A 12,506-nucleotide genomic window follows, 5' to 3' on the forward strand; every position below is an offset into this window, starting at 1 on the left:
TGCGGTTTTCTCAGCACCACAGGCACCATTCACAACTGGATCAAAGTCTTTGCCATCATTTCCGGCCCCCTTATCAATCTCATGTGCATTAATGTACCTTTTGAATAGACTCATGAGACCCAGGATGCCATGGACAAACTTGAAGCCACTGTTATTGATTCCCCCACTATTCGACCAATCAGCTACTCCTCCTCCAACAAAGTAATTCTTGCAGTCGATTCTTCTTACCTTGCATGTGGTTGGATCCTCCTTCAGCTGGATGACAATGGTTGTCACTGTCCAGCTCACTTTGGCTCCATTACGTGGAACAAGCGCAAAGCTTGCTATTGTCATATCCCGTACCTCCAGACCCAGAATTCCAGATGCTCCCCCATGAAAGTCCAGGTCTCCATCCTATTCTCTGTCCAGCGCTCCACTTTCATCTCTGGACTCACTCCTATCTCCTTTTAGAATAACCATTCTCCGGCTACCGGTTGTATACCTTTCCGCTTTGCTTACTGATCCGTCCGTCTATACTTCATTTCCAACTTCATTTCTTTGATCTGTTATACACTTACTAATAGACTTCCCATATGCTTCGGGCATAGCTTTTACTTCACTGACTGATTACTTACATGATACCTACAGTATATAAACTCCTGTAAAACTCTGGTACCTCCTCAGTTTGAATATCATCTTAGTTCTGCTCATTCCTGTTTCTCCAGACTTGAGTCTGATCTCCTGTCCACCTCCGAGTCTTAAGGTTAATCCTTAAGACTATAACTCCAGCTCTACCTTAGGGTAGTCTAACTCTGTTCCATTTCTACTCCAGACTTGTCTGAAGTAGCCTTACTCTATTCACTCCTAAACTTCCAGAGTTCCACTGAACTCCCCCTGTGTCTGACCTCCAGACTTATATGAACTTCTGTTGGACTTCCCCTCTGCCTCTCAGAAATTAAGGGCACATACTCGGGTAAGGGGCGCAGTGCACAAGCTGAAGCCAAGCCCTTTGAGTTACACTTCCCTGGAGCACAACCTTAACAGCTATTCACAAGCAAAAATCGGGTTATACAGGCTGTTTTGAGCCCTACACGCAGCCAAAGTATAGCTAATTGGACTGAAGAACTTCACTGTGTAAGTCAATGCTAAGTATATTAAGGGGATGATTAGTAATCCCAACATTCAGCCAAACACCACTATGAACCATTGGTTAGCAGGAATTTCTCTTTTTGACTTCAAACTACACCACATACCAGGTGCCAAACACCATGGACCCAATGGCCTCTCTCGACAACCATTGGTACCAGCAGACAATGAAGCATTTGAAGAGATGTCAGAGGAAGTAGAAGAATCGCTGGAGGAAGTTTTAGGATGCATGGTTTGGACAGGACAGGACTTAGAAATAGTTCTTGCTGGATTAAAGAAGGACCCACCACTCATTTTGCACATGACAGGAATGACCCACGACCCTGACCTGACCCCTCCCTCAGACAACATCACTCAGAAGTGTGATTGCAAACTCCTTGCAATCCTTTCTTATCTCAAAACCCTATTGTTCCCCTCCTCTTTATCAGTTTCAGATCAAATGCGACTCCCCAAGCGAGCTCATCAGTTTTTCATGCAGGGAAACCACTTATGGCGAAAAGACCCAACATGCCAGCACCAGCTCGTAGTTTTCACCCCAAATCACACTCACATTCTCCAGGAAACTCACATCAAACTCAGACACAAAGGGTTCTACTCTACATGCTGCACAATTGCTGATCGTTTTTGGTGGCCCTCACTCGATAACAACCTCATGTGGTACTTGAAGACCTGTCACCAGTGTCAGATTCGGTCCATCAAGAAAGTCATAATACCACCCACCATCTCAATTCCTGCAACTCTCTTTTTAAAAGCATTCACAGACTCTATGTACATGCCAACATCACATGACTTTTCCTATATCATTCAAGTGTGCTGCTCGTTATCCAATTGGCCAGAATTTATGATGTTTAGGAAGGAAACAGGAAGAATGCTTGGAGTGTTCTTATTCAAGGAGATTCTGTGTAGATGGGGAGGAATAGAGGAAATTGTCACAGATAACGAGACACCTTTCATTGCTGCACTCAAGTGCCTGGCTTGGATGTATCATATTTGCCACATTCACATCTTGGCATACAACTCCAAGGCCAATGGCATTGTTGAGCACTCACACCATATCATCCATGATTCACTTGTTAAGGCTTGCAATGGCGATATGACTCAATGGCCAACTTTTGTGCACCATGTCTTTTGGGCTGATCATGTTACTACACGAAAATCAACAGGCCACACTCTGTTTTTCATAGCTCATGGTACTGAACCTCTCCTGCCACTAGACATCATCAAAGCCATCTTCCTCCTTCCCAATATCTCAACTCAGCTCACCACTGACAATTTGTTAGCCATCCACACTCGCCAGTTAGCCAAATGAGATGAAGACCTTGCTCTTATCCATCAATGCCTACTCAACAGCTGTCTCACATCCATCAAAAACTTCAAGCATCGCTTCACCAACACCATCCATGATTATGCATCCAAGCTCAGAGATCTAGTACTGGTCCTCAATTAGAAAATCGAAGCCACATCAAATGCCAAGTGCAAGTCACATGATTTTGGCCCAATGATTGTAGTCTCGTGCTCTGCAGGTGGCTCTTACCGTCTTTCCAAACTCAACAGCAGCATCTCAAAACTCAAGTTTGCAGTGTTTCGTCTCATCCCTTATCACCCTTGCTCTCCCTCATCTATCAAAGTCACTCAATTCATTAACCCTCAAGCTCTTGCAGGTGTTGACAATGAACAAAACTAGATGCATTGTTTATTTTCTCTTTCTCTACCTAATCTACATTTCTACTCTCCACTATACAGTACAATTTTTAGTTCATTGTTGGAAGATTCAACTGGGGACGGTCGATATTTGAAGTGGGGAGGGGATGTAAGGATACTATATCCTCTACATGCCAACCAAACCTTCAGATGGAGACATAAATAGCATGTCCACATAACTCAACTGACGCAAAGAGCCTTACTCTTTGCATCCAAGTTATGTGGATATATTCCCCTATATCTTCTTTCATCTCTTTCTTGTGACTTTACCTACTGGTGCTATGTATGTACCTTCTCCTGGTGGTTTTCCCCCTGGAGCTGCATGAAAAATTTTTCCAGGGGGAAAACCACCAGGAGAAGGTACATACATAGCACCACATGGAAGTGTCCTTTACAAGGACATATGTCGAAACCCTGAAACATCCAAATTGATTTATGTTTTGAGGGGTATGTAAGCTATCTACTAATGTAGGATGCTTCAGAGATGCAATCAAGCGGTGTAATAAGTCAATTGACACTCTAATACATGCTATATATCATCAGAATTGCTCCCCTACTAATGGGGCAAAAAATCGAATATGTTTTAGTCCTGGCCTCCTGGGGTGCACATATTAGCACTGCAGGCTATACAGGCTTCTAGATCATGCAGAAAGTGATCTATTGAGTCTTTCTATGTATATACATGCAAGCTACTACTTATATATAGGAGTGGTGAGGGGGATAAGCTGTGGTGAAGCAGGTAGAGCTGGCAGGGATACGTGAGAATAGTGAGGATACTGGAATATCTCAATTTGTCAATATTTCAGGTGTTAGTGCTGATTTGGGACACCAGAGAATCTCAGAAGCCATTAAGCTTAATCATGTGGGATCTGTAGACTACAAATAAACTTACAAAACCTCCTTGTTGCTTATCAGTGAGGATTATGCTTAATTTTAGCAGTATAGCCTGGTGTCTGTGGCAGTTGTTGTGATTGATAGATCTGTTGTAGGCTGATAGCATGCATAGTGGAGCTAAGATAGTGTAACATAAGCCCAAGTACCCCTGCAGCATCAAGGGAGCACTGATTTATCTGTGGATTTCCATGCACGGAGACATCATCACGAGGAATCAGTGTCTCATATCAGGCTTGTGCAAAGCCTGCAGTAAGTAGTGAAGAGAAGGTGGACACAACAATACCCATTGTAGTGATAAAGGCTCAATCATTCTGGCTATTGTATAGTACCTGTCATGGGGTGTTGATGTGAGGATTTGGAAGTAGTTGGGGTTGGCAAAGATATAGACAATGAGGGTGCCAAGTGTCAATGCGGTCTTGTCATGATACCTCGCTCCCAGCAATGATAGCAGCAGCTAGAACCTGAGCTCTTTCATTGTCATCAAATTGAAGTTCAGCCTCATCTTTGTCGAGAAGCAGGTACTGTATTGCAAGATTATGGGCTGGACTAAATCTATTGGACTAGCGTACAGGGGATTATTCTAGTATAGGTTAATATATCAGCGGTATTAGTAATGTTTTTGAGACTCTGGTATATTCTATTCTGGATTATTTTGCCTACAGAAAGTCATCCATTTAGTGGGGACTTAGTGTAGTGTAAGTCCCCTTAGAATGCTGGTCTGGACTGCCAGTCCTCACAAATAGAGCTTTTTGACTTAATCTAGTGGCACATGAACACCTTAGGTACCACTTTATTAAGTAAGAAAGGTGGGAAGAATAGGTGCAGTGTGTTGTATCAGATACTAGTGTGCAAATCTTGACTGCTACATAAATTTGGAGTCCCTACAGCCCACGGAAGCAAAAAAATCCAAAATTCTGCTGTGATATTAAATGTTATTTCGACACCACCATCTGTGACACGTGACGGTCGAATTGAATCGATTCCTACAGTATAATACTCGTCAGACAGGCATAAAGGTACGATGAGGTGCGGGATAATCAGCTATCTACAGGCAAAGCGGGCAGCCTGAGCGTCTCCGTCGCTCCAAGCCGCCCCGTCCCCTCAAGCAAGTGCGTCCCCGTTCGAACATATTTGCATGGCAGCAATACTAGGCTAATTATAGATACACAGTCCGCAAGTATTTCTCTTCAAATACTACCGTCCCTTTCATATCGAAGGTAATGGCATCCTTCGTCGATACCTTTATCCAATCCGTACTAGACCACGACGTCGTCATCAACAAGTAGCATCCCGATACACCCGCGATCTCTGGTCCCGCACGAGAGTCAATGTAATTGAACACGCCTATGAACCACTTGCATCCGTCATCAGGATCCATGTTCAGTAACTGTCTTTCCAGGACCTCGACTTTCAACGTGATTTCATGCTTCCCGGCGACATCACAGGCAAGAGTTGCTATCCCCATCTCTTGATCAACAGATATCAACGGAGAAGGGAAGATTGCAAGCTTGATTCGGAGGCCTGCACTCGTCATGGCGAAACGGTCTTTTGGGTGACTGCCACCTATTGACCGGACCATGTATGCTGCTGGGGATGGAGGAAGGGCGCGGGTGTGCGGAAGTAATGCGGCTTGCCCTTTCCAGTGCAAGATGTCTGTGTCGCTGGTAACTTGCATGAGAGCTTCGATGAGTCGGATAAATGCACGATCTCCTCCCTCTCCATATGCAATCTGCAATCCGACATCGAAGATGCCAGTCATTGAATACGCAACGTCCTCATCCCTTGTTGTCGTCCTCTTGGCCGCCCACCCCATGCGCTCCCTGATGTAGAACGGTCCTGGATCCACAAAACGAAGAAGGTTTCGAGTGGTGATGCCTGTATCCTTGCTGATCGCAGATAATATATGTTCATCGTCATCTTCATTCTTATCATTGTCCTGCCTTGTGAGAGGTTCCCAGTTGTTGTCGTAGAACTTTATCTTCTTCGGAGCAATTAATTCCTGCAGCGTCCAACCCCGTGTGAACCATTCGTCGTCCGTCATATCTCCTGTGGATGTTGACTGTGCGAGAAGAACGATACATATCGCGGAGTTTCTATACCATCTGAACATGGAGCGAATAGATTCGTCCAGCTCAGCACTGCTGCTCTTATCGATGCAGCACGTGTCCGACCATGCGAACTTCATCCCGTGGCTTATAGCTACTTCGCAAAAGCGCTGAAGTTTCTCGTATCCCGGACCAGATAGATTTCGTTGTTTGATGAGTTCCTTGCAGCTCGGCTCTCCTTCCCTCAGCCAGCGATGAGAAAGAATGCCATATTGCACCCTTTCCTGCACCAAAGCCCGGACGGCAGATCGCCTATCAGAATGGACAGGATACGTGAAATCCTGGTCGATCCGCACTTTGACCCTCTCCTCGTCGATCATATCTGCTGTGATCTCGTCCATGAGTGGTCGGAAATACTGCTCAACGGCTGATCTGCCAACGAGCTTCTTTTCCGGCAGGGAAATAAGGCGTATTGGGATGTCATTGTTGACATAGCGGGTAAACTCTTCAAGGACTTCTTTAAGTGCTTCTGGCATTAACACTGCACGCCAAGTTTCCTGAAACTTTAGCCATGTAAACGCCACGATCAGACAAGAGCTCACCTGAGCGGAAACTCTCGCACTACAGATTATTCGAAACAAGAACCCTTCTATTATTTCGCAACGTCAACCTGCGTGTATTTATCCATCATCAAGGTCAAGTTGCCAGTGAGCGTTTCACGTGAAGACTCACCTCGTCGCAGTGTAGGTGGAAGCTAGTATCGATGGAATCAAGATGATAGATAATCAATGATAATTATATATCGGGTGCAGGCCCCGTAGCGCCCAAGATCAAACATGTTCACGTAATTTTTATCCCTTGTTGCGGGGCACCAGGATCATCTCTTTAAACCTCCAGCGGTCTCGTACGATAGTACAGACGAATTAGTTTGCATCCTCTGCATTGTTCACAAAAGCGAGCCTCAAGATAGAGTAGGTACCGGGTAGGTGTTGCTGGTAGGAGTTAAGACTGCTTAATTCGTAGTCTCTACTGAACGATACTCGGCATGCTATTCAGTAGCAATTCTGAATTAAACAGTCGTTATCCAGACACAGCCGTTGTTGTGGAGACAACAATGATTGAATGTTTTCGAGGGCTGTAATGATAGAATTCGAATGGGAGGTGAATGGAAAGGCGCGCGGAAAGCGACGCACGACGAGCTTGCATGAGCATCGAACTCATAAGATGAGGCCTCAATTATAGTAGCTCCATCTCATAAGCAAAGAACCGAGGTCCGTGCGCTCCCTCAAATGGTTTGCGTTTCGAAGATTCGCCTCGCTGTCTTTTCTTCTGCGCTTTCATCCCCTGCGATACACTCCAACACGTACAACTGGTTGCAAGTTTAAGCGCGGGCAGTTTACCACTACGAGACCCTTCGAGAGGGTCATTGAGACCTATGGGGTCGTTGCAATCGAGCGTAGAACATGGGATGAGGGTATGCACAGGAAGGTCCAAGTTCGTACAATCACTCCATGCTCCGATCTCTCTGCTGACTGTTAGAGTGCGTAAACCAAGGATTGTATTAAGAGCTAAGAATTACACAGTTTCATGTTGGTTTCATGATGGCCTTCTTGGAGAAGCTTACTTAGTGGAGTGAGCTGCTGCGTAAATCGATCGAGGTTGTAGTAGGAGCCTGAAAAGCGTGGCGTTCACGATCACGAGATGACCATATCATTAATGATCATGAGGCTCGTCCGCAGCTGGCCTTACTGATGGTTTACTATGAAAAAAACAAAATGATCCGACACGATGATCGTTAATATTCATTGGGTACATCTTGTGTCTTACTTGTACATACATACGCATCGGATACTATGAGTAAATTTCAAACAGATTCAAGCAATATTCAATCACCTCACGCTCCTTCCATAATTCTCTTCAGAACAGGGGCAATCTGCTTCCTCGACGCTTTGGCATTCTGCTTGTATGCCCTCGCACTATACAACTCCTCGAACTGCGTTTCATCGCTCGTGACATCTTCAGCATCTTCGTCCTCAGATTCCTCAGCGTCGGCATTACCGACGAACTTTGAGAAATCGAGCCTCTTCAGCCCGAGCTCTTTGCTGGATTTGAGGCCCGGCCAAAGTTTCGCTTCGATCCCTTCACCTGCTTTGATTATCCAAAGCTGTTCCCTCCTTCCTTTGTCCTTCTTGTTCCGGTAGGAAGTAAGCACGCCGAGGATGCTGAGATCTCTTTCGACGAGCCAATCTTGGATTTCCTTGATGGGATTTTTCGACGAAGCGAAAAATGCGGAGAGACGAAGTGGGACGGTGGCGAGACCCGCGTTTATCGTCTTTGAAGATTGTGTCGCATCGTCGGATGCAGGCGCCTTGAATAAATACTCCTTGTAGTCTCTCCGCAGCAAGTCCCGCGTGCTGAAGTGAGATACAGCCAATTTCTCTTCAATCAACGTCGCGGATAGAGCCTGAATGGAAGGGGATTGTGTGATCGGTTGGTCGGTCGATACTGCGGAGACTCCCATCACAAGGGAACGAGGGATTAAGAAGGTAGCCGCCTCCCTGTCGACATCGACAGCTTTCCCTCCCGCCTTGAGACCTTGGGTATCAACCAGATTGGCACTCAGCAAGAGCGTAGCCACTTCTGGGGGTATATCAAGGTTTGGGGATGATTCATACAGCCTTGCGACGAGAGACGAGCAACTTCCGACTAGCTCGATGATCCTGGGATCAGCTGTATCCTTGTATTGTCCTTCATCTTCGTGGTGATCGATTACGGCAACGACTCTGGCAGTCGGAGAGGCGTAATTGGGGTGGAGGACGTTGTGATCGACGAGAGCGAACTTGGATACCTGCGATGGCATAGGATCACCGGAGCAATAGAGCTCTTCGTAAGGCTGCTTGATTTCCGCCAAACCAAGGGCATGAATATTCTCCCCTCTAAGGAAGAAATCCTCCCTGGGTGTAGACAAATATGCGATCGTCTTTCCGCTCGTGTGTGAGCGCAGCCAGGCGTATCCGAGCGCGCTAGCGACGGTATCGAGATCTGTGTGATGGAGAGAAATGATAAGGACCGAGAATCAGTGGGATGGAGTTGATCCTACCTCCTGCTTCATTGCCCATTACTACAGTCCATCCTTCCCCGTTATCAGCTAGAAAATCTGCTTTCTGGGACTTGAGGTAAGACGAAAAGGTGGATGTAGACATTGAAGCTTGTCGCAGAGGCTGGAATTTGGCAGTCAATGAAGTGGATGTGATCTTGAAGAGTGGCACGAGACCAATAAAGCGCATAAATAGGATCATAATTCGGGTCAGTAAGTGTGAGGTCGGAGTGCCAAATCACATTGCTATTACTATTGCGGCTTGCGATGTACTTAGGGCGCTGCCGATGAACACCTTGCGAGTAGCGAGACGAGATTATCCGAGATGTATTTCAAGCAAGCGGCAAGATTGGATGATTGCGTTTGTCTTGGAAAGAAAAAGAAGTTGTTTAGATTGCATGGAATATATTCCCCAGAGTCGGTACCAGTGAGCCTATCCAAGGCTTCCGTATTAGTGCAGGCTGAACAGTCTGCGTTGAACTGTGACAGTCTTCACTGCCACGTACGATGGACTATATGGTGAAATTTGGAAGTCGTCGTAAAAGGAAAAGTTGTCGTTGTTTGTCCTCGACACCAGCCCCGCTGACCCCTAGGTTCTGCACTGCTGGTAGCCTCCCCATGGATCCTCCCCCGCAATTTGCGCTTATTGGAAAGCGCGTCCGAGCTCTTACGACCATTTTGCGGAACATGGGTCATCGTAGCCCATGTCTGATTGCCAACGAGTCCCTTCAGGTTCCCCCCTACTACGCCACTTCATTAACATTCTCACCCCCGATGACGTTTTCAGTCCTGAAGCGAAGAAAGCTACTTACTTATTGCGGTGTCGGATAAGCGCAATCATCGACATCCGTGATGGCGCTGACGAGAGGCTCCAGATATCAGTAGTCTCCCAAAATCTCTATCTCCCCTGACTAAGTCAGTAGTGACTACATCTCAAAATTTATTTCAAGAAATCGTGAACAGGTGCGATTATTGATCAAAAGCTTACCACCACTTGGCAACGACGATGTTACCCTCGCAGAATACATTTCGGACTGCCCTCGCCTCCTACCGTGACTAGCCTTCTACAAACAACTTTTTTGCTCTCTCCACATTCACCATCACTCACTGTCGTCGAAAACTGTTCTCACGTATTTTCCTCGACCAGAAACCATGGCACGTGTATGTGCCTCAAAAGTTGTGACTAGACTCCGGTGGACCATAACTTCTCCGAGACACCGCCTGAAAAAAGTGTCCCGATGCGCAAACAGGGTCCGGCGGATGATCCAGTTACGCAGTTGGTTTTCCGGCAAGACCGTGCAATTTTGGGGTTGGCTCCTCGGTTACCTTATGCTGTCACTAGAGTCTCATGCGGCGAAGGCCCAAATAATGGATGGGGAACCTGGCAGGACCTCCCCCCCCGTCAAATACAGTGCCGCGTCATACAAGGTACTACTGCTTGCCAGAGCAATTCCTCATGTGTTTGTTTAAAATGTCTCTGCGCGAGAAGACCCTCCCGCAGTTGCAGATGTGTCCAATCCTCGTATGACACTCCGCCACATGCCGACTGAGAGATTCCTTGTCCATATCCTCACCACAATGATTCCATTTGCACTCAATGCGCAAATTGTCCGAGCTACGAATCCCGTGAACTTCACGTAGGTGAGAAGAGAGATTGTAGTCATGAACCAAGGCGCCGCAATGTAACCCTTTGAGATCACCCCACATACACCGGAACATATATCCGAAAGTTGAATAGGCTCCCTGCAAGTACCAATCATCGCCGCGGCACCATCAGCGTCGGGTAAGCAGCTCAAAAGAATTACGCACAGACTGAAAAAATCGCCGACATCATGGGATATTCAGCTTAAGATCGTTAGCGAAGTTTCATGATGACATACAGTTTCCTCGACGTGGAAGTTCCGAATAAGGCGCATTTCTGCACCAGTCGTGTCATCGGTGTCCACGTCAAGGGATCCAGCACTCTGCTCCACATTGCTCGGTACGCGGGAGATCTGAAACCGTCGTTTGCATTGTCGACTTCCGGTTGTAACTTGTCAAGCACAGTCAGAACCCAAGAGAGACAAGCACTCACCAATCAATCGAGCAACCAGCCCGTCGTTGAAGTGAATACATGATAGACTCCACGCGAACGTCATTGACAGCACCGCAGAAATGACATTCGTAAGAAACTCCAGAGGGTAAAGTCATCTGCTGTTTAATGATAACCCTCATGACAATCTTCGTTCCTGCTTCAATTGTTGACCATCGAAGGCTTGTAAGACGGGTTACTTGAGTGCCCTCGTCAATGCACAAATCATACTGTCCTTTGTCCAAGTACCGTCTCTGAATATGGGCTTCAATCGAGTCGCGTTTGAACAGAACTTGGAGCATCTCGTTGATTTGCTAAAGAGAAATCAACGAGTAAGCTTCCTATGACGGATTTTATGCTGGCGGGGCGAACCTGAAATGAAGTGCAGAAGTTCACTGATATTGAATGTTCATGGCCTGTTGCGTCTACCAGTGTCACACAGCCAAGCGCGACAGTTCCCACTGCAGTTGATCCCGCAGAGAACTGTCCGCGGATGATAAAGTCTCGCATTTCGTGCATATCATTTTGACTTTGCATTTGGAACGACCACTAACCAAAAGTGGTGAGTGAACCCATACAATCATCAGAGAGTAGAACACAACCAAACATTCCATGAGATAACGGTCGATTTCACTAGAGCATCCGGCGATAGCTTGTGTGACGGACGTGTATGCGAAACGACGACGTTTATGCAAATTTGTCAGTTGGGCTGAGGTCCCTTCTAGCACCCTAATTGCGACTCAGCTCGGATAAATTCAAGCACGCATCAACAAGGCATGTACCTAACTAAGGAGTCCCTCCGGGATTGTTCAAGAGGATCTCGGGCAGGTGGGGCGTTACACAAATCGCGGTTGAGTCGATGAAGTCGTGATTCAAGGCCAACTAGGTCCGCCCTGTTCTTATCACGTCTCTGTGATGACCTTCAAGATCAAGGATCGCTCTCCCAATCAACAGGCTCTTACATCTATAGCTTGAAGGCTTGTCAATAATCCACCAATAGCCGCTTGCATCGGAGCACCTGCAAGTGGGATTGTACCTGCAAAGGCCTGTACAAAGGGCAAAAATAGCTGAGCCATGTCGGAAGCTTCGCGGGCAGGGGATACACCCCGGGAGTATCTGGCGGAAGAAACATCAGTGGTGACTTGGAGTCTGCTCGTAGAAACAGGGTGCACTGACGATGAATCCGAAGGGAGGGTTGGTGAGGGAAGGGGAAAGGTACTAGGGATGCCTGCGGGGATGGAGCCATCGCTCTCATGACAGTTAACTGTTGGGTTGGGTTGTGTGCCTCTGTTCTTTGTGGGGCGCCTCAAACGAACTGGGACGACCGAGTTGCTTAAATCCTTGATAAACTGAAAGGGCATTATTGGCAAGATCAGAAAATAGGTCAAAGACCGTGACGTGGGGGAGCGAAGGAAGGAGGGAGAGAAGGCATTCGAAGTTGGCAGCTGTGCACAACACAGCCCACACTGCAAGCCTCGTGTATGTACTTCTAGAAGAGCACAGCCAGGCCTGTCCAAGCGCACTAGCGACATAATCAAGATCTTTGCAATGAAGACAAATGGAAGAACTAAGA

The 12,506-nt window shown here is 46.8% G+C and overlaps 3 protein-coding genes across 3 annotated transcripts; all 3 read right to left on the minus strand.

Annotated features, from left to right (window-relative positions):
- Nucleotides 1–4,681: 4,681 nt before the first annotated feature.
- On the minus strand, nucleotides 4,682–6,602 carry EDB91DRAFT_1206616 (heterokaryon incompatibility protein-domain-containing protein). Its single transcript, XM_041320710.1, has 3 exons — nucleotides 6,498–6,602; nucleotides 6,368–6,435; nucleotides 4,682–6,306 (listed from the first exon to the last, which is right to left on the minus strand). The coding sequence occupies exon 3, from the start codon at nucleotides 6,299–6,301 to the stop codon at nucleotides 4,877–4,879; it is 1,425 nt and encodes a 474-aa protein (XP_041173471.1). The 5' UTR covers nucleotides 6,302–6,306; nucleotides 6,368–6,435; nucleotides 6,498–6,602; the 3' UTR covers nucleotides 4,682–4,876.
- Nucleotides 6,603–7,526: 924 nt separating this feature from the next.
- On the minus strand, nucleotides 7,527–9,418 carry EDB91DRAFT_1154603 (uncharacterized protein). Its single transcript, XM_041319565.1, has 3 exons — nucleotides 9,116–9,418; nucleotides 8,866–9,019; nucleotides 7,527–8,807 (listed from the first exon to the last, which is right to left on the minus strand). The coding sequence occupies exons 2-3, from the start codon at nucleotides 8,966–8,968 to the stop codon at nucleotides 7,660–7,662; spliced, it is 1,251 nt and encodes a 416-aa protein (XP_041173472.1). The 5' UTR covers nucleotides 8,969–9,019; nucleotides 9,116–9,418; the 3' UTR covers nucleotides 7,527–7,659.
- Nucleotides 9,419–10,635: 1,217 nt separating this feature from the next.
- Nucleotides 10,636–12,294, minus strand: EDB91DRAFT_1252217 (uncharacterized protein; the record flags this gene model as incomplete). The annotated part of the gene is made up of 8 exons (XM_041323479.1): nucleotides 10,636–10,674; nucleotides 10,743–10,881; nucleotides 10,937–11,247; nucleotides 11,306–11,482; nucleotides 11,536–11,662; nucleotides 11,716–11,843; nucleotides 11,896–12,049; nucleotides 12,110–12,294. The coding sequence occupies 8 exons, from the start codon at nucleotides 12,292–12,294 to the stop codon at nucleotides 10,636–10,638; spliced, it is 1,260 nt and encodes a 419-aa protein (XP_041173473.1).
- Nucleotides 12,295–12,506: the final 212 nt, after the last annotated feature.

Source organism: Suillus paluster (genome assembly GCF_016628075.1).
Source record: "Suillus paluster strain FC165 chromosome Unknown EDB91scaffold_64, whole genome shotgun sequence".
NCBI lineage: Eukaryota > Fungi > Basidiomycota > Agaricomycetes > Boletales > Suillaceae > Suillus > Suillus paluster.

Bases quoted from the DNA above. Each gene is read 5' to 3' on its own strand.
- EDB91DRAFT_1206616 (XM_041320710.1), bottom strand. From the start codon at position 6,301: ATGCCAGAAGCACTTAAAGAAGTCCTTGAAGAGTTTACCCGCTATGTC.
- EDB91DRAFT_1154603 (XM_041319565.1), bottom strand. From the start codon at position 8,968: ATGTCTACATCCACCTTTTCGTCTTACCTCAAGTCCCAGAAAGCAGAT. The intron at 8,808-8,865 runs GTAGGATCAACT...TCCATCACACAG, and splicing joins AATGGGCAATGAAGCAGGAG to ATCTCGATACCGTCGCTAGC.